We start from the raw sequence: 21541 nt of genomic DNA, 5'->3' as shown, positions 1-21541 counted from the left end.
CCGAAGAACCTTTTGTGGCGGTGATTACCGACATAAACATGGTTGAGAATGTTGATGGATGGTGGGCCGATTCTGGTGCAAACCGTCATGTCTGTTATGACAAAGACTGGTTTAAAAAATATACTCATTTTGAGGAGCCCAAAACCATCATGCTTGGTGATGCTCACACTACTCAAGTGCTTGGAAAGGGAGATGTTGAATTGTGTTTTACTTCTGGAAGGATATTAACATTGAAAGATGTACTTTATACTCCTTCTATGAGAAAAAATTTGATGTCTAGTTTTCTTCTTAATAAAGCAGGCTTTAAACAAATTATTGAATCTGATCAATATGTAATAGTGAAGAAAGGTATTTTTGTGGGGAAGGGGTATGCATGTGATGGGATGTTTAAGTTGAATGTTGAAATGAATAAAGTACTTCTACTTCTGTTTATATGCTTTCTTCTACTAATTTTTGGCATGCTCGTTTGTGTCATATTAATGATCGTTATGTTGGAATCATGAGTAGTTTAGGATTAATCCCAATGGTTAAAAATAATTTTGAAAAATGTGAGGCTTGTAGTAAAGCCAAGATCACTAAAAGGCCTCATTTTCAAGTTGAAAGAAAAACTGATTTGTTAGAATTAGTTCATACTGATATTTGTGAACTTGGTGGAATTCTAACTCGTGGAGGTAATAGATATTTTATCACTTTCATTGATGATTTTTCTAAGTTTACATATGTTTACTTGATGAAAAATAAAAGTGATGCTTTTGAAAATTTCAAAACTTATCTCAATGAGGTTGAAAAATGAAAAATAAAAAAAATTAGAAGTGATAGAGGCCGTGAATATGAATCAAATGAGTTTAATTCTTTTGTTAGATCATTGGGAATAATTCATGAAACTACTCCTCCTTACTCTCCTTCGTCTAATGGAGTAGCAGAAAGGAAAAATAGAACTTTGGTTGAATTGACTAATGTCATGCTTATTGAGTCATGCACCTTTAAATTTTTGGGGTGAAGCTATTTTAACTACTTGTTATGTGTTGAATCGTGTGCCTCATAAAAAGTCTAAATTGACACCTTTTGAATTGTGGAAAGGTTACAAGCCAAGTTTGGGATATCTAAGAGTTTGGGGTTGTCTAGCCTTTGTGAGGCTAATGGATCCCAAGATTACAAAGTTGGGTAAGAAAGTTACTACTTGTGATTTTCTTGGTTATGCTTCAAATAGTACAGCCTATAGATTTTTTAATCTTGAAGATAATATTGTAATAGAATCTGGTGATGCTATTTTTCATGAAAATAAATTTCCTTTTGATACTAAAAATAGTGGGGGTCAAAGGATTGAACAAAATATTTTGTCACTACCTAGTTCTTCTACTTCAACTTTAAAAAATAAAGATGTTGTTGATTTTGAGTTAAGAAGAAGTAAAAGAGCTAGAGTAGAAAAAGATTTTGGTCATGATTTTTATGTGTTTAATGTTGAAAATGACCCTCTAACTTTGAAAGAAGCATTATCTTCACATGATTCTATTTTTTGGAAAGAGGCTGTAAATGATGAAATGGAATCTCTAATTTCTAATAAAACTTGGAAGTTAGTTGATTTACCACCGGGTTGTAAAACAATTGGTTGTAAATGGGTCTTACGGAAAAAATTGAAACCGGATGGTTCTATTGATAAATACAAGGCTAGGCTAGTTGCAAAAGGTTTTAAACAACTAGAAGGCCTAGAATTTTTTGATACTTTTTCTCCGGTAACAAGAATTACATCCATTAGACTTTTAGTTGCTATGGCTGCAATTTTTGATTTGCAAATTCATCAAATGGATGTAAAAACTGCTTTTCTAAATGGAGACCTAAATGATGAAATTTATATGGACCAACCCGAGTGTTTTGTTGAAGCAGGCCAAGAAAGCAAAGTATGTAAACTTACTAAATCCCTATATGGCTTAAAACAGGCACCAAAGCAATGGCATGAAAAGTTTGATTCCTGCATGATTGAAAATGGTTTTAAGACAAATGAGTGTGATATGTGCATATATCATAAGTCTTGGAATAATTCACATGTGATCATTTGCCTATATGTTGATGACTTGTTGATCTTTGGCTCTAACATGAATGTTATTGATGAAGCTAAAAATGTTCTTAGAAGCCATTTTGATATGAAAGATCTTGGTGAGGCAAATTTTATTCTTGGAATAAAAATAACAAGAACATGTGAGGGGATTTTCCTTGACCAGTCACATTATGTTGAGAAAATTTTGAAAAAATATAACTTTCATGATTGCAAGCATGTTGCTACTCCTTTTGATTCAAGTGTTCACTTATTTCCTGTTGAAAGTGAAAATGATGTAATAAATCAAAAGGAATATGCTAGTATAATCGGATGTTTGAGATATGTGACTGATTGCACTAGGCCTGATATTGCATATGCAGTAGGAGTACTGGGCAGGTTTACAAGCAAGCCAGGTAATGAACATTGGCATGCTATAACAAGAGTTATGAGATATTTAATTGGAACGAAAAATTGTGGTTTGTTCTATAAAAAATATCCTGTTGTACTTGATGGCTTTTGTGATGCGGATTGGAACACTTTGTCAGGTGATTCCTGTTCTACAACTGGTTATGTCTTTACTTTAGGTGGTGGTGCTGTTTGTTGGAGATCAAAAAAGCAAACTATAATTGCCAACTCTACCATGGAGGCTGAACTAATTGCTTTAGCTTCAGCTAGTGAGGAAGCGAATTGGTTAAGAGATTTATTGTTTCAAATTCCTTATTTTGAAAAACCAATTCCTCCTATTTTAATTCATTGTGATAGCACCGCTGCAATTGGTAGAGTTCAAAACCGTTATTACAACGGTAAATCCAGACCTATAAGGAGGAAACACAGTAATGTAAGAATGTATTTGACAAATGGTACCATTAATGTTAATTATGTCAAATCTTGTGATAATCTTGCAGATCCTCTTACAAAGGCCTTAACAAGAGAAAAGGTTTGGAGCACATCGAGGGGGATGGGATTGACGCCTACAAATTCTTGAGTCATATATGAGGAAACCCAACCTGGGGATTAGAGATCCTATAACCAGGTTCAAAGGGAAAAACTAATCATATGATGACTTGTTGTGAAAAATGCACTATTTTTTTCCCTCCCTATGATGTGAGTGCATTATTTCCTGTAGTTTGTGAATGTTGAGTTGATAAAACTCTTAATGAATATCTGTAGCCCGTATGGGTGGAGTGTTAATCTTACAGGAGCACTCTCGACAGATTTCACCTATGTGATGTGTGGAAGTAGGTCGCTTCCTATGAGAATGGGGCTTATTCTCAAATGCACTCATGAAACCGGGATAGCACATGGTCATAACGTGCTGGCTGTTAAAGCTCATGTCAACACCTTGATTATTATGTGTGAGCAGTGATATTTTATTTTCCTTAAGCAGTCATAGTTCAAGTCTGAGACCACTACGACTCTGGAGTAAAAGTTACTGTTTCACTAAGTGGAGGTTCAATGCAGAGCACATCTTCATTATGCATAGTAGTCTTCCTTCAACTGATATACTCTCTTATCTAAATATTAAAATGAGTGGGGGATTGTTAGGTTATTAGCATTTTAATATTGATATTTAACATATTAAATTGCTTTATTTTGGAGTTATAAGAATGAACATTGGAATGGATGACTTCTACATCATCCATTAGCATTGGTTGTCCATCATTTTATTTCATTCTTAATACCTCCATTACTCTTTGTAACCTATGTAACATATGTAACTCCTATTGTAACCTATGTAACTCCTATTGTAACCTATGTAACTCCTAAGGCCATTATCTTCACTATTTACTACATCCATTATCTTCCTATTCATTGCTAGGAAGACTTCTTGTAGTATAAATAGTGGTAGTCTTCATTTGGTTTTAGACACACACAATTCATAAGAGAAAACAAAGAGTGAAAGAGTTAGTCTAAAAGAGAGTTCTTATTAGTTGAAGGGAGGTGTTCTTTTTTGTGGAGCTTTGGACTCAACTCTTGTCCAGAGTTGTTGAGTTATACTTTGTGAAGGTTGTTGTATCCTGGAGGGGACAAGTCAAAGAGGACTACTGCTGGACCGGTGAAAACATTTGCTGCAGTGGGCTTGAATCTCCTTAAAGAGAGCGAGATATCCGCGCCTCAGCCTGAAGAGATTACTTTCTTCATTTTATTTTCAATTGTAATCTTGAAATTTTATTATCTTGTAAGTTTTTTCACTAACATAAAGTAAGATAGATATACTAATATATGACGGGAGGAAGTTTATCGGATGGTAAGCATCTCTCACTTCCAACTTGAAAGTTGTGAGTCCGAGTCACCAAGGGAGAAAAAATGAAAGGAAGCAACTAGGGAGGGTAAAAAAAAGAAGAAGATATTCGAGTAAATATATTGTAAAATCCAAGTGCAAAACCATAATTTTATGATCCAAATCAAAGGTTAGAATTATTAATTAATATGTATACCTCTAACATTGAACATCAATAGAAAGACAATTACATATATCTATATGAATGCATAACAATTTATTGAACAAGATACGTTTATTTATATGTGCATAAACAATAAAAGAAAAATAATAGTTAATAGTGATACAAGAATAACAAATATTTGTATGTTGAGTAAATAGCCCTCTTTTTACCAATACACCTAAAATAAATCAAATTTATTACTAAAATAAATTTAAATTGTTAATAAGAAGTGGTCTTACCTTCTATAACACGGAAACTTCAGGTCTCTATGAGGAAATTCAAATTCAACTTTTGTCAGTGAGAACAAATGGACTTTGCACATTCACATATGACACTTTCTGATAACACGAAAATATCATGTCTCTATGAGGAAATTGAGATTCAACTTTTGTCAATGAGAACACAACTGGTCTTTGGCGACGTACAACGCCTTATGATAACACGAAAGTGTCAGATCTCTCTGAAGAAATTGAGTATCAATTTTTGTCAATTAGAACATACATGGATTGCAGCACCTCCATAACCTATTTACGGGGTCAACTCTAGGGTTAGAAAACGAGGTATACATTTTAGGTTCCGAAATTAGACGTGTCACATTTTAAAGCAATAAATAGAATTGTTATAGGTCTTCTTTAGAAAAATTATTTTGTATTGTCTCAATTCAATTTGTTTGTCGTATTTCTCTTTTGTTTAGTCTGTTTTTTAAAAAAAAGAAAAAAATAACATTTTTGTTTGCTAACTCTTTAATTTTAACTTTGCATATTGAATGTTTAAAACCACATAATTAAGTGATATTTTTGCATAGTAGTTCTCGACACGTGCTTTGACGTGAGTTGCATAATAATATATGTATGTTGTGTAAATAGCCTTTTCTGTACCAATATACCTAAAATAAATCAGGTTTACTACTAAAATAGATCTACATTGTTAATAAGAAGTGGTCTTACCTTCTATAACACGAAAACGTCGGGTCTCTATGAGGAAACTGAAATTCAATTTTTGCAATGAGAACACATATGGAATTTGCACATTCACGTACGACAATTTATGATAACACGAAAATATGTCTTTATAAGGAAATTGAGATTCAACTGTTGTTAATGAGAACACAATTGGTCTTTGGCAACTCCACGTACACATCTTCCAATAACACAAAAATGTCAGATCTCTATGAAGAAATTGAGTATCAATTTTGTCAATTAGAACATAAATGGATTGTGGAGTCTCCATGACCTATTTGCAAGGTCAACTCTAGGGCTAGAAAATGAGGTATCTATCTTAGGTCCCGAAGTTAGACGGGTGGCATTTTAAAGCAATAAATATAATTACAATAGGTTTTCTTTAGAAAAATTATTTTGTATTGTCTCATTTTAATTACTTTGTCTTATTATATTTTTTAGTCTGTTTTAAAAAAATATTTTTTGTTAACTCTTTAATGTTAACTTTGCATATTGAATGTTTAAAACCACATGATTAAGTGACATGTTAGTATACTAGTTCTCAACACGTGCTTTGCACGTGAATTCCAAGAAAATATATGTATGTTTTGTAAATAATCCTTTTTTGTACCAATACACCTAAAATAAATCAAGTTTATTACTTAAATAGATCTACATTGTTAATAAGAAGTGATCTTTACCTTCTATAACACGAAAACGGCATGTCTCTATGAGGAAATTGAAACTCAACTTTTGTCAGTGAGAACAGAGATGGACTTTGCACATTCACGTACAATACTCTATGATAACACGAAAATTTCATGTCTTTATGAGGAAATTGAGGTTCAACTTTTGTCAATGAGAATATAGATGGACTGCAGCGCCTCCATGACCAATTTAAAGAACCAACTTTTGGGTTAGAAAATGAGGTATCTATATTAGGTCCCGAAATTAAATGTGCTACGTTTTAAAGAAATAAATAGAATTACAATAGATTTTCTTTAGAAAAAGATATTTTGTATTGTCTCATCTCGATTTGTTTGTCTTATTTATTTTTTTGTAAGTCTGTCTTAAAAAGTGAAAAAGGATAGTGTTTTCTGGCTAACTCTTTAATTTTAACTTCGCATATTGAATGTTTAAAACCACATGATTAAGTAACATTTTAGTGTACTAGTTCTTGACATGTGTGTGTGTGTGTGTGTGTATGAGTCATATTAAAATCATTATTATTTTCCCCTAACATCACTATTATGTATTTATTTAAAATACATCTATTTAAACAAAAGTATATTTTGCATAAACATTTCAAGTATTATCAAACTCATCATGTATAAATAAAAGTTTTGACGATTAAATAGCACTTAAAAGTGTAATAACACAAAAACAAAGAATAAAAATTTCATAACAATGCACAATAATACTTAGTTAGAAAAAAAATATGGGTTGCATACCAAATCCATTCTGGACAACCATACCTCAACTCCAAAATGAAAAAGAAAAACTTAAAATCATAATCTAGCATTAAAAAAATTTAAGGAATATATAAGTCATATCTTATATCGTTAAATTTAACAGTGACTATATTGTAAGAAAGCTTCTCTTTTAATTTGAAGCTATTTGTCCTTGTTCTTCTCCCCAATTAGTTTCTTCACGACATGTATTTACATCATAATCTATGAAGAAGAAAAGAGAATAGTAGATGATAGAAAAGAAAAGAATGTGATGACTTTGGAAATAATAAATTGGTATTTATAGTAATATTTTGTTGTCTTTTCACCTACCAAATTTTTTTAATTGGCACATTGAGTCATGATAGATAAATTTATTTTAGTTTCAAAATTATAAGAATCACAAAAATTGAAGTGTTCCATACATTATTGTTTCATGATAGATAAATATATGTTAATTTCAAAATTCAAAGAATCACAAATTCAAAGAGTTTCATACATTTTTGTGCTCTACTCTAATTTAATTTAACCTAACTAATTATAATTATAATGTCATAATTAAAAAATCAAAATGTAGTTGTTGGACTTCATATTCTACCATTATGTAATTGAATATTAGTATTTAAAAATAAATTAGTTTATTTTGATTTAATGGAGGGGCAAAATGGTAATCCAACTTTGAAGGTTGAAACTTCCTGCTTATAATTATATATGATATATGATGATATGATGTGATGATGATTTTACATATCTTTAGTTTAAGAATATAAGATTCAAAACATATTCTTTACTTTCTTAATGATCAATGATAATTCATATAATTAAATCTAAAGATAGGAGAGAAGGAGACTTTTGAAGTGTTAAGTATATTTTGAAAAAATAGTGATATTTGAGTCCTAAATGAAATAAAAGTGATATTTGAACGCGATTTTCAATACTTGAGTGGCCATTTAGGAAACTAACTCCTATTAATAATATACAAAGTTAATATGTATTTCCTCTATCCCATTTTATGTGAGGTAGTTTGACTTGACACAAAATTTAAAAAAAAAAGACTTAAAACTTGTTGTCGAATTAAATGAATGATAGAAATTTGTGTGGCTATAGCCTATAAATCCTTTCATTAAGGATAAAATAGACATTTTATAGTTAAATTGTTACTTTAATATAAAAATCTGTCACTCTCTTTGGAACAAACTGACTAAAAATGAAAGTAAGTCACATAACATGGGACAGAAAAAGTAATTATTTTTCTAGTACACTCTCCCAAACAACTAGAGAATATAAAAAAGGCTCATATACCGAAAATTGCTCCGCCCTTTGCTTCACAATTTTACGTAAATGGAAAGTGACAAAATTCGGTCCCTCGGAGTTTCCATCCGAGGTGAAATCACGCAAAGTTCTCTACTACTAGAATTGGTCACACTTTCTCTCCCCAGAGAAAAGAAGTCAAATATTGCAAACGGCGGGAATGGTCTTAGAGTCCACATCCTAAATCATTCTAATTTTGATCGATTTCATTTAAAGGTGAAAATTAGTTTCTGAATTTATCTGAAAATAGTATCTTTGTTCTTATTTTCCTAGATATCACTTTTTTATACATGTATATCGATATGGATTTGAGTTTGTTTTTTTTTCAATTGTATAGTCTTTCTTTTAGAATTTTTTTTATGGATGGTGCACAATTGTTCTTTGGCTTTCTTCAAGTTTCTTTGTTAAATATGTAAAGAAACTTGTTTGTTTGTTTGTTTGTTTGTTCAAACGCCTCTTATTAAACAAAAAGGCAGAAGAAGGAACTAATTAAATTTCTTAAACCTTTTTCTTGCAATCTAAAATTTGTTTGTACGAATTTGTGTTGAAGATAAGTGGAAAAAATAAATGGTTTTTTATTTAATATTATCCGACTTTTTATTTATTTTAAACGGTTTTCTAATCAATATTATCCTATTTTTTATTTGTATAATGTATATTAAACATTTTTCGATTGTAGCTACCACATGAAGAAAACTAGAAGTTGAGATGGACAACAATAAAAGTATATTTCTAATCAATAAGTGTGTTTCTCGGCCACTAAATTAAATAAATCACCTCATTGTCTTTAGTTTATTGTGTATGCTTCGTGAAATGTTTCAGCCATATTTATTGCCAGGAGCAACAAGATCGAGTGGGTAAGAATGAACACTTAAGTTTTGTTTCTATTGATGATGATCATAGTAGCCCTTTTACCATTCTGTATAAATGAGTTGTTCTATTTGTACAAATAGGGTGGAGGAGAACATTTAATTCTTTTTATTTCCGTGTAACTTCAACTTAGACATAGGGCTGGCCTTGACTCATTCTTGAAGCTACATTCTCTTCGATCCCTTTTCGGAACCAGCCCTAGACGTCTTCCATTTAATGTTTTTCAGGGCTACTTTTTCAGTGCAGGTGCTACTACAACAAATTGGTTCTTCAGTTGATTGGTGAACAGAGGAATTTAGTACGTAACATTAATTATCAGTTCTTATCATTGGTGTGTTGTAGAGCAATATGATAGCTTGTGAGCCTCATAACCTTGAGGTAATGGAAACTGCAGTCACTTTTCTATCCACATTTGTAGTTATATTCCTTTTTACATTACATGTTTTACAATATTTATTACGAAATTCCCTCTTGGATACATCTCTCCCATTATAAATCATGCTCATAGTTATGTATCGACAATAGAGGAATGTATCCAACGCAAAAAAATAAAAAAGAGAAAGAAATCAATGTATCCAACAATAGAGAAATGTATTTGAAACAGAATCGGTAGAGATGAACGTATTCAACACTAGAGGAATGTATCTGACACAACAACAGAGTAGAGACTAATATACTAGACAACAGAGGAATATATCCGACGCAATTGAATCTTAAGTAATGTTTCATCTGCAATGTATAGCACAACCGAGAAAAGTATATGAGAGCAATGAAAATTTCAAAATTATTTTAATTATGAAGACTTCCGAAATAGAATATTATAAGCACCGTTTGAGAAATTGGACCAACAGCATCGCTGGTGCCTCTACGCCTCTTCATCTTCATCCATAAGTCTTTTAGGAAAGTGTTGCCTCTACGTCTCTTCATCTTCATCCATGAGTCTTTTAGAAAAGTGTTACTGCCCACCAAGATATTGTTGTCTCTTTCAGATTTTGAGTTTTCTTTGCTCTGTTTGGGCCATTTATTGGGCATGATTGTGTACAATTTTCAAAATGGTAGTAAATGAGGCTCTGAACCTCAAACTTTTGGATTAAAAAAAGGAAAAATTAGCAAACTAGTCAAAATCAATAACTTAATTAGTAAAAAACTCACTAATTTAAAAATATTAGTTAAAATGTCAAAAATGTCATTATTTTGAAAAAGAATATGTATCCTAATTAAACTCCTATTTTATCTCCTAAAAAATAATTTATTTACATTTCTATGTATATCCATAGTTCACTTTTCCCAAAATATTTTAATTTTAAAAAAATCAAAATCTGCAAATTTTCCCCATATCTCTCTCTTCCATATTTATCCCATAAGTAAAAATAAAATAAAATTCTCTCTCTCCATATTTTCATGTTCATATTCCTATTCAACCTTCAACTCCAATTTTTTTATTTTCTATCGAAATAATTTTTTTATCTTCAAAATCTGAATTCACACAAATTCCTCTAATTAAGATATTTTCATCGTTATCTTCTTTTTTTTAGATTTATTTTCTAATTTTATTGTTGTTTAAATCATTGGTGAAAGTTTGATTCTTCTCGTTTAGAACTATAAAACACTCTTCAAAGAATGATTCTAAGAGACACTATTCATCTTAATAAAACGGATTCTAGTGATTTTCCATCATTTAATCTATGTATTACTCAAAAAATAGCGAATATTGTAAGATCTGCTTCCCAAATTAGGAAAGAGAGATGACAAGAATATAGTCTTCATCAAATTCAGATTGAAAACGTAACTCGTAGGGTACAAGAAAATGACGGCGAAGACCAAATTGTTGATTAAGAGGTATTTAAATATTTTTTACACGTTTAGATTTTTGCATGTTGAGTTGAAGTTAAATAACAATTTGTACTGAATATATTTGTAAATTTCTTGTTATTTACATTGTGCAATATTTATTAGTTTGTATTTGTATTCAATTGTTATTTTATTATTGTATTTTGGGGTCAGTTTCTGTTAATTTTGATAATGTATTTTTTTTCATTCCTTTATATTTTTTCACATTTGTAGATATTCAATAATTTATGAACTGATTTTATATGACTATGACATTTCAAATTTTATTAATGAACGTTTGTTGAATTTGTGTTGTATGCTATGAAATTTTTATGTATTTGTATTCGTAATTTTTTCTTAAAATTTTGTATCCTTTCTCAATTAATATTCAAATTAGTATGTATGCTATTAATATTTATATTCATTCAAAAACTCATGTTGTATAGTTATGAATCTTGTATTTGTTCCTAATCGAATCCATCCTAACTAGATATGTATATTATTTACATGAAGAACAAAATACTATTAGTGTCTTTTTATATATATAAAAAAAATCATAATTTTGTATCCTTTCTCAATTTGTATTTAAAAATTGTATGTATACAACTAATACTTGTATTCGTTCAAAAATTATGTTGCATAGTTTATGAATTTGACATTTTTTTTCTAATTTGTATTTATTCTAAAGTTATGTTAACTAGTTATGTATTTTATTTAAGAATGATTACACAAAATATTCAATTATTTCTTTTCAATTTTATATTTCATTCTCACTTTTTGTATTTTTATGTATTATTATATAAAATTCTAAATAAAAACTAGAATAAATAGAAATACAAATAAAATACATATTGAAATGAATACGAAATACAAGATTTTTGAAGAAAAAAATAACTACAGAGGGAAAAAATATATGAATACAAATATATTTCTTAAATGACTATATAGATACATTTGGCATACCTGTTGGAATGAATACAAACTAATAAAAAACTATAATGAATATAAATAGAATATATTAAGGAATGAATATAATTTTAAAAAGGTAAAAAATTCTACAGAAAGAAAAAAGAACAAAATTTAAATTTTATTTGAAATTGTAACTGATGAGAAAATTAAGTGATCTTACCTTTTTTTGAAATATTCTCTCGCTTGATTTTCTCTCTTTTGTTATTAAATAATTATATTCTTTCTATAAAAACAAATAATAAAAACATAAATAAGACACATAATAAACTAAAATTTGACATTTCTACTAAATATTAAAAATGTTGCTAATAAGCCTTCTTAAATGTTAAAATATTGATATTTTAAAAAAATTTCTTTAAAAAAATAAAATAAAAATAAAAAATAAACACAGAATGAAATTTCTATATTTTATACAAAGTTTAAAGAATATTTTATTTTATGTCTGACATGTTGGGCCCGTGCACAACTCTAGTAACACTAATATATGATAAGTATATACACCATCAAAATATATACAATCCAATTGGTAATATTAATAAAATGTTTTCTTTTGAATATCAAATGAAAAAGAAAACAAAAGCGTGTTCGTAAAAAAAAAAAAAAAAAAGTTCTCCCCTCCCCACCTTCCCTTTATATGTCACATTTTTAAATTAGAAATTAAGTAATTTTTCCTTTGATCTTATTTAATATTTTTTTATATGTCACATTTTTAAATTAGAAATTAAGTAATTTTTCCTTCGATCTTATTTAATATTTTCTTGAGTCACTTTCCAATACATGATAAACATGCTAGATTTCAAAAATTAAAATCATTTGGACGTCTAAATAAATATTTGAGTTTATTAAAATGAAATGTCTTCCACCCTTGCATAAGCACTAGATAGTTGTGCAGCATTTTAACATAAAGCCATGAGTTGCTACTTGCTTCGACTAGACGAAAACAAAAGCCACAAGACATTTTAGGTAAATGCCTCAACACAATGAAACAAAAGATAAAAGGTGTTCCATCAAAACAAATAGTTTAGGTATTCCCTGCCTGGGAAACTGGCGCGACAAGATACAGGTGACCAGACACTAATCTGGATCACAAGCATCACAAATCCAAAATAACATACATGACAAGATTTTGTTGTCACTAGTTGACAGTGCGACAAACCAGATAAAAGTGAGATAACCATGTGTGTACATATTCTCAAACTTATTTTCCATCAAACATCCATAGTTACTCCCCGGATAACTAATCCATAGGTATGATCTTCTGCAAAATCCATTGCAGAACTTTCAAGCGGATACGTTAACTGCCAAGATATCTACTTTAGACATTTAATAGTTGGACACTGCTCATCATGACATGTAGAAGAACTTCATAAGAGTGATCTACTATCAGATAGATAGACTAGCTTCTCATTCATTGACTGCAACCAGCAATCCACCAAAATCTGACATACCAACCATGCAAGCCATCCAACCATGCAAGGTTCTTACTTCCAAAGCTTCCAATTGCTGCACCTACTGACCTCAGTCTAACTCGTCCAGTCTGGAGAGCTAGGCACAAACTGCATACACCCAAAAAAGTGTGAGAAATTTGTTGCTTTCAACTTCAAAGCTCTGTGGTCTCCCCTCAAGTGAGTGAGAATTTAAAGAGGGTAAACTACTTGCACACATGAACAAGGAATTAACTTTAATAACATTGAGATTCAAACAGGAAAGAAAGTGATAGTGAATTTTAAATTGGTATTCAATAGCTTAGAGACATCATAATTGTTCATGGCTTCCAATAAGAAAAGCATAGGATTCAGATTCTAACTTTAGATCAACATCAGCCCCCAATAGAAGTAAAAAGAAACAGGATAAGGAATGTCTCAAATACTATTAGCAAAGCTTATACAGACAACTAGCCAAACACACAACTATTAAGTAAGCTCAAAGAAACTAGCCTAGGAAGAAAAGGAAACAGTGGGGGAACTTTCTCAGTATGCTACCCAGACAAAAAGGTCCTATCATCAGGATGAATCATAAGAAATTGTCAAAAGTATGTCTACTCAAATGCACAGTGGAAAACCAAGAGAAACAGAGAAATGGGAGGAGGGAGGAGGGAGGAGGGCTATACCTGCTCGACAGCAAGTGCCTGCAACACTCCAAGACCATCCATGCTGCAAGAAAAACTTAATAACCTTGGCCATACTGCAAATATGATGGTTGAACATCCTAGCAACAGGCCGCTGGACATCGTCACAGTAACTGTTAACAACCTGGAAAAACTTGAGCATCCAAATGTAAGAAAGATGAATACATGGGTAGGAAAGAAAAAGACATGGGATATTTATTTGATCAAATTAATTCTCCTTTAAGGTACAAGGATTTTACCATCTATTCTCTCGTATCCATATCACACGAAGAAACGGCATTCCCACAGAGACTGTCCTTGATGCTGCTGAGGCAGTGCAACAGATTGTTGATTCACACTCTTGAGTTGCTGAGGTTGCTCATGGTACAGTTTTAATTGTTCAGATATCTGGTAGTCCTCCCGACCTTTCTGATTCCCTGATTGTACACGCAGGGGGTTTACCTGTTTCCCAGGGAAAGGAAAACTTGCCATCCCAACTGAGCTACTGCTCTTGCTCACGGAGACGTAGTTTTGTGTTGAATGATTAATGGAGTTATTGAAACCAGTGCTCTGATTTGATGAAGACAGCTGATATCCATCCAGCCAGCCATAGTCATCCATAGGAGGAAGAGAATGTTCATTCTTTATAGTTATGGCTGATGAAGATTCATCCACGACTTTGGAAGGAACATAACCAAAGCCTGGAGGTGGACCCAGATGCCTAAGAGGTCTGCTGACTGGATTTTTCTTTATACCTGTTGACGTGACTGACGGAGACTTTACTGACATGCTGTCCATACCAGCTACTGAGGATGAAAGTGAACTGAAGTTAGATGGTATAGCAGCATCTGGAACCTGCGCAGGAATGCTATTTGCTATGCTAAAATTGACAGACTGTGGAAAAGGGATCGAATATGTTGCAGGTGGAAATACTCCTGAACGATCTTGCAACTCAGATTTTATAGTTCGATCATTTCCTATCAAGTTCAAGCTAGCCAATCCATTCATAACAGCATCCTGTTGAACGGACCACAATGAAGTATTTGGTTGAATAGGCTGCATATATTGGCCACTGTTATTAGCAATAGTTGAGGGAGGCCTTACACTTGCATGTAAAGCACTCGGCGTGATCAATCCATCAAGTGCAGCTGAAAACGGGCCCATCTCATTTCCTAGACCATCAGAGGTTATGCTAATGCGAGGAGGAACATTGGCAGCACCAACATATGAAACAGGAACTTCCGTGGCCATCATGTTTGAAGTGCTTCCATTCACATGCTTTTCTGCTGCGGATGGCTTAAAGACAATTACCTCATCTTCTTCCTCACACTCCACATACAATTGTTGCTTAGGCTGCAGAGCTCCTACAGTTAACTGCCCTGCAGCTGGATTCACCAGCCCAATACCACTTAATTTGGGAACTTCCATTGTGCAACCATGTACATAATCACCAGACACTTGGGGCTCAATGCCAATGATGAATTTCTTTGCCGTACTGTTAAAATATATTCCCTCTTCTCCAACACGGACCACACTAGCAAGGGCCTTTCCTGCAGCTATTATCCTCTGGAGACGTGATTTCTTCTCTTTGATGCCACCATCACCACCAAAAGAATGCTTCCTTGAAAAATCAAGGATAAGTTGTGCCGGAAGAAGAGGTAGAAACCCTCTCAGTTCGAAATCCTCAGGCAATGCAAGACGATTGCCGCTTTCTTCTTCATCATACCTGCTCATATTGAAAAAGCATGTTTCATCCTTGTCGTCATCAACAAACTTGAACCCACTGGACATTAGCTTATTAAAGAAAGCAATACAGTTCTTCCAGAAAAATGATCTAGCTGTCGTTTGTTTCTCTTCTGGTTCATTGCCAAGCGCAACATCTTGATGGCATGCCAACCACTCAACAAACACCAAAACACCAGGCAAAAGGAAGCTTGTGGTGGGATCACTTAGTTGGACACATCTCTCAACAACATGACCCATGAACTCAAAAACAGCAGTAAACGAATTCTGTAGAAGAACAGATCTCTGTAAAATCTCAGCATAAGACTTATTTTCACTTTCCCTGTTCACATTATGAACAGTGAATATCAGGATACCCACAATCCTCACAATAGCCAGTCTACAGTCGGCAGCGTCAGTACCAAAATTATACTTCTCATCAGGCCCAGAAGAGAGAAGCTTGAGCAGATCATTCTTAACCACCAACTGCACTTCTCCAAATGTTTCCAAGCTGGTTAAAGATGGCAAAAGAACAATATCAGCAGATTGTTATATTATATTCAAATAGAAAACTCAATTAGAGTATGGACAGGAAAAATACCTAGTGCGAGTGAAAAGAATGCCATTCAGTCGAACATATCTCGTGGAGAAGGTTCTAAAGATGTCCGACATACTAGAAGCTTTTTCCTGGACTGAGATTGCTTCAACCTTATCATCTTTCATCGGTTGCCTCGTTTCTCCTTTACCTCTTCCTTTTCCAATCGTGCGAAGAGGTACTGCCTTGGTGGAGGGAACTTTAGTATCCCCCAGTATCTGGGTGTAACACTGACGGTTCTGCCAAAAGATGACACAGAAGCCGCTGCTTACAAATTTTACAATTTACCAATAACATCTCAGAAAAATAAATATATAAATATTTTGCACTAGGGGTATAAGAAACCCAAAACTTATGGGTTGCACACCTCCTTGGCAATTCATATGAATAGATAATATGTATTGATATTAATAGAGTTCAACTTCTCCAATCAAAATGAAATAAGAGGTTCTCCACATAATGAATTCAATGCCTTGAGAGCTTAATCCAACACTTTATTTAGTATTTATCTAGGCCTACAAATACTAAGTAGTACAAAATGTTAAAAATTAGAGCTTATGAGTAATTCCAATTTTCACTTGAACTAACATGGACTTGGCTCAAATCAAGGAGGTCGTGTGGGCTACGCTAGCTCATGGGTCCAATTCAACTCAACCTCTAAACGCTACTTCCTTAGTTTATATTTATATAAATGGCGTCCTTAGTAAAAATAGATATTTATTAATAATTATCATTTCATAAAATCAAAATAAATAACACTATTCCTCTTATTTTACCATTGGAGTAAATGAGGCTTTATTCAATGGAAAAGGTTAATGAAAATTGGAGTAAATGTGATAAGGAAAGAAGAATGCAACTTGGGATTTCTATTTGACAAGAGGTGAATTGAGAGTTAGTTGTAGGGTATAATGTTGACCGATTTTTAGAGGCATTTAATGGAACACGTACCTTTGGGGTATGAATTTGGTTTTATACTTTCTGGTAAAGGTTGCACTATCAAACATACTGGAAAAACTCAATGCCCAAACCACAGTAAAATATAAAACACAGCTCTATGCATATAATTTACAATTAAAATTTCTCCAACAACAAACCAACTTCACCACCTGTGACCGGTCTATGGTTTTCTTTTGCATAAAACTTCAATACTGTCTGCTTTAACAGTAAAGTACATTATCATTAGCTTTTACCAAAATCATTTATGATAATGTATCACAAGAAGCACCATACTACTATAAAATGTTTGCAATGGCATCGAGACAGTTCTAAGACAAACACACAGAAGAGATATAGATGACTTTTTCTTATAAGTATAAGTAGAAGAGAAATATATGACATAATTCAATTCATTCTAAATAACTACTGTTTTTTAAACTTTTCCTGCATCTGCCTATGAGTAACATAGACTACTTACACTCTTAAGATCGCAGTCTGCAGTCTGTACTGAACAAATCTAGTAGACATGACCCTACAAAAGAAGTTGGTCCAGGAAGGGGGAGGGGGAGGGGGGTCACCTCAAAGATAGGTTGGTTACCTTCTCAAATGCAATGATCAAGTTATCCCTTGCAGTGGCAAAAGGGCTTTCTACTGCAAGACTGCGGAAATAGCGATAAATAGCCACCAGCTCATCATTGGAATAGGAAGCCAGTATTGCAAGCTGAGTAAACAAGGCAATCAGCCACCACAACAAGAAAACTCAGAAACAAACCGTTTTATATGAACATTAATCAATATTCATCTTGCCCTTTAATTGTGGAAAATACCTGATGATGAGGATTACCACTTGAAGGCCAAAGTGACGAAGCTTGCAGGTAATAACTCGAAGCAGCCGCAAAATCACGAGCTTTAGAATCACCCTCACCATATAAGCCTTTGTACCGAGCAAGATCACCAAGATAAATCAAACAACGATGGCAGGATATCAATCCTTTCTTCAACTCCACAGACTTATTACCATCATTAGAGGAAGGAATCTGATTCTCTGGATCATCAGAGTTATATCCCAGTGGAAGACCATACTTGGCCCTAATTTTTAGCATCAAATCATGGTAAAAACCTGTTGCTTCTGAAAGGAAAGTTTTAAACTGTGTTCGGATCTTTGTGATGCGATCTGGTCCACTAGTAGGATGAACTTTCCCATTTGTTGTCCCACTAGAATTTGCAGCAGCATTGAAGTGTGCCCGCAATTCCTCAATTCTCCTGTAATGCATCTGCCACAAGGCATACTCTATTTCATGTTGTTCTGAGAAAACATGATCCTCCAGGATGATAGTTTCATAGTTTTCTCGCATTTGTTGCCATGCACTTGGATCAGAAGGAACTCTAGCTTGTGCTGCTTTTCTCCGTTTATTCTCCAACTCAACATTCTTTATAATAAAAATTGAAGATAAGAAAAAAAAAATGTCAATCACATTTTTTAAACGAGCAGATATATAGTAGCTCTTTGTGCAAAAAGATGATCTAAATAGATACAACTTGCAACTATACTGCCAACAAATATGGTCGTTAAATGGATGTTCAACTGGCAGCTTTACAAGTAAAACACAACACGAGCAAACACCTAGTATTTTTATACACCAACCTTGTTGTAGAGGCACTGAACTCGCTCCCGAGATGAATGGTCTAAATTACTATCCATTGGAATGGTCATCATCCATCAAGTGGACAAAATGTCCCCCGAAAATAATTCGGAAAGCAACACCAAGACATTTAACCTGTAGGACCACATACCAAACAGATATTAGCAGGAATATTTAAAAAAGGAAAATGATATGCATCCATATACCCATCAAAGCATAAATACATTGCACGTAAGTGCAACCACATGAATCTCATAATGGTTAATTATCCATTTCACTTATTCATGCTATATTTCCACCATCCATCAACATGCTAAGAGTGTTTAATTTCATTTTTGATAGATACCTAACCGAAATACAATGTCCAACCTTAATATGTAGAAAAGCACAAATCTTAAGCTATAAACACCAAGCTCACCAAGTTCCTTTTGTTTCCAAATTCACTTCAAACTCGTTAAATAATCAATATATTATCAATACATCTTAATGGGTTAAAACAGCAAAATGCTTACACTGTTACAACCATCATTTAAGCCCCATATTCTCATACTCACTTCAAAACACTCAATTTATATAACTACTCCTTCCATCCCAAAATAAGTGTCACCTTAGCAAAATTGACGTTCACTAAGATATCAATCAATAAATGTAATGGGTAGGTTACTAAACTAACACAATTAAGAAGTGGAATACAAGGATATAGTTGGAAAAAACATATTTTTTTGTGCTTCTCTCCAATAAATTATGACAAAATCAGAATCCACTTAAACCACAAAAAATCCTTAATCAACAACAACAAGACAGAAAACTATCACAATCATACTCGCCACCATCTGCCACACGCAATCATTCTCCCCTTACATATAAAGCATAATTTTCAAATTTTCAATCAAGGATAAAACAATATAGCCTCAAATACAACCGATCCAGACGAGATAAACAAAACCCTCCAAAAGTTTTAACAAAACCAAATACATGAAAACACATCAAAAATTCCAAATTAACCCATGAAAATTCCAACAAAATCAAACCATATAACCAATAAATTTCATACCAAAAATACAAACCAGATCTAAGGATTTCCAAGTTCTAATCGCCTCGGACTCCCAAATACTTCAAAAAATTCATCATTATTTAGGTTAAGAGGGTAAAAAAAGTTGAAAAACTAGTAGGGTTAGATGATTTTAGGGCTGTATTGAAGCCATAAACGATGAAGGGGGAAGAGAAAAGAGGAAGAAGAAGAGGAGACTCTTTACATGAACATCATCAGAAAAAAGTTTTCTGTTTTTTGTTTTCTTTCGTTTTCGTCGTTGGTGTGGTCTTTAGACGGCTATCATAAAGTCTTTATCTTTTATTTTTAATTTTTATTTATTTATTTATTTATTCCTTTCATATTTTGTTTTTTTTTCTCTAATATTTTTATAATTACCAATATTGATTTTTTTTTTTCCTACTGAAATCGCTTATTTTTATCCAATTATTATTTTTTTCAAAACTATTATATTGGTTCTTGACGAACTCAAAGTCAAAATAAATTAGAAATGTGAATATGAGCTAGCTCACCCATCCGGACTAATCTATACATATTTCAATATTTTACGGGCCGGCCCAATGATATTTTTATAGCCCCACAAATCAACAGGCTTATTCAGGCATGGCTAAAAAGTCTTTCTTATATGGACTACAAAAATCGTAGTCCAGCCCTATAAAATTTGGGGTTAAGTCAGGTCGGCCCAACAGGTTTAGCCCATATTGACGGTTCTAAAATAAATGATAAAGCATATCAAGATATGAATAAAATTTGTTTTTTATCATTTTACTTTTTTAAATTATTAAGAAAAAAATTGATAAATAATAATTCAAACCTATTGTGCAAGATATCCGGAGAAGAAAACAAAGGTTATATGTGTTGTAAAACTAAAGTAAAACAAGACAAGAAATATAAAAGATGATAACAATAGAAATAGGCAGACAAGAGATGAGAGTTTTTCTTATTATTCCAAGTATTCATCAAACTTTCAAATAAAGCGTTATATATCTATTTATTGTGTAACATAGAGGCATACAAAAGGTTAGTCATAAATATGACATTAATATGAATATAATGGGGAGGTTATGAAAGTGAAAGGTTACAAAAGTTAATGGTTATAAAGTTGGAGGTTATGGAGGTTATATTTATCTTCATAATGGAGGAGGTTATGTAATAACTTCTTAGTGTAGTGGACATCCACATTATATTTTTTTATAACACTCCCTCTTGGATGTCCATAAATAATATGCCTCGTTAAAATTTTACTAGGAAAAAACTCTGTGGAAAAAAATCTTAGTAAAGGAGAAAGAGTACATATATATTTTAATACGCTTTCAATGTTGTCTCATGAAAAACCTTACCAGGAAAATCCAATTGGAATAAAATCATGATTAAGGAAAAGAGTACAACACGTATTTTTCTCCCCCTGATAAAAAAACTTTAATACATTCCAATCGTATATCACAATTTCTCAAATATTGATGTTGACAATCCATAGTGGATAAGTTTGTAAGATGATCACTTTAACGAGTCTTTTGAACGTCTATCTCACCATTTTTGTCGAAGATCATGTGTGACAATAAATTTTGGTGAAATATATTTTGCCCGGTCTCCTTTGATTATTTTCTTCTTTCAATCGAGCTATATATTATTTTCATATGTG

The 21541-nt window shown here is 32.4% G+C and overlaps 1 protein-coding gene across 4 annotated transcripts; it reads right to left on the bottom strand.

The window, feature by feature from the left end:
- Positions 1-12833: 12833 nt before the first annotated feature.
- On the bottom strand, positions 12834-20194 carry LOC101247106 (nonsense-mediated mRNA decay factor SMG7-like). Of its 4 annotated transcripts, none has more exons than XM_004251960.5 (8): positions 19903-20194; positions 18851-18983; positions 18033-18635; positions 17804-17926; positions 16276-16508; positions 14213-16185; positions 13956-14097; positions 12834-13401 (listed from the first exon to the last, which is right to left on the bottom strand). In XM_004251960.5, the coding sequence occupies exons 2-6, from the start codon at positions 18920-18922 to the stop codon at positions 14235-14237; spliced, it is 2982 nt and encodes a 993-aa protein (XP_004252008.1). In that variant the 5' UTR covers positions 18923-18983; positions 19903-20194; the 3' UTR covers positions 12834-13401; positions 13956-14097; positions 14213-14234. The 4 variants fall into 4 exon arrangements, with proteins under 4 accessions (XP_004252008.1, XP_010314013.1, XP_010314014.1 ...); XM_010315711.4 differs by having other exon boundaries at positions 19916-20185; XM_010315712.4 differs by having other exon boundaries at positions 13956-14106; positions 19916-20172.
- Positions 20195-21541: the final 1347 nt, after the last annotated feature.

The sequence above is a fragment of the Solanum lycopersicum genome, chromosome 12, assembly GCF_036512215.1.
Source record: "Solanum lycopersicum chromosome 12, SLM_r2.1".
NCBI classification, from domain to species: Eukaryota; Viridiplantae; Streptophyta; class Magnoliopsida; order Solanales; family Solanaceae; genus Solanum; species Solanum lycopersicum.
The sequence above is the reverse complement of the archived record's forward strand: the minus strand, read 5'-3'. Positions and strand labels throughout refer to the sequence as shown.

Coding starts and splice junctions, on each gene's coding strand:
- LOC101247106 (XM_004251960.5), bottom strand. CDS start 18,922: ATGATGACCATTCCAATGGATAGTAATTTAGACCATTCATCTCGGGAG. Junction 17,927..18,032: donor GTGGTAATCCTCATCATCAG/GTATTTTCCACA, acceptor TTGTTTACTCAG/CTTGCAATACTGGCTTCCTA. Junction 16,509..17,803: donor TGATCATTGCATTTGAGAAG/GTAACCAACCTA, acceptor ATCTTTTGGCAG/AACCGTCAGTGTTACACCCA.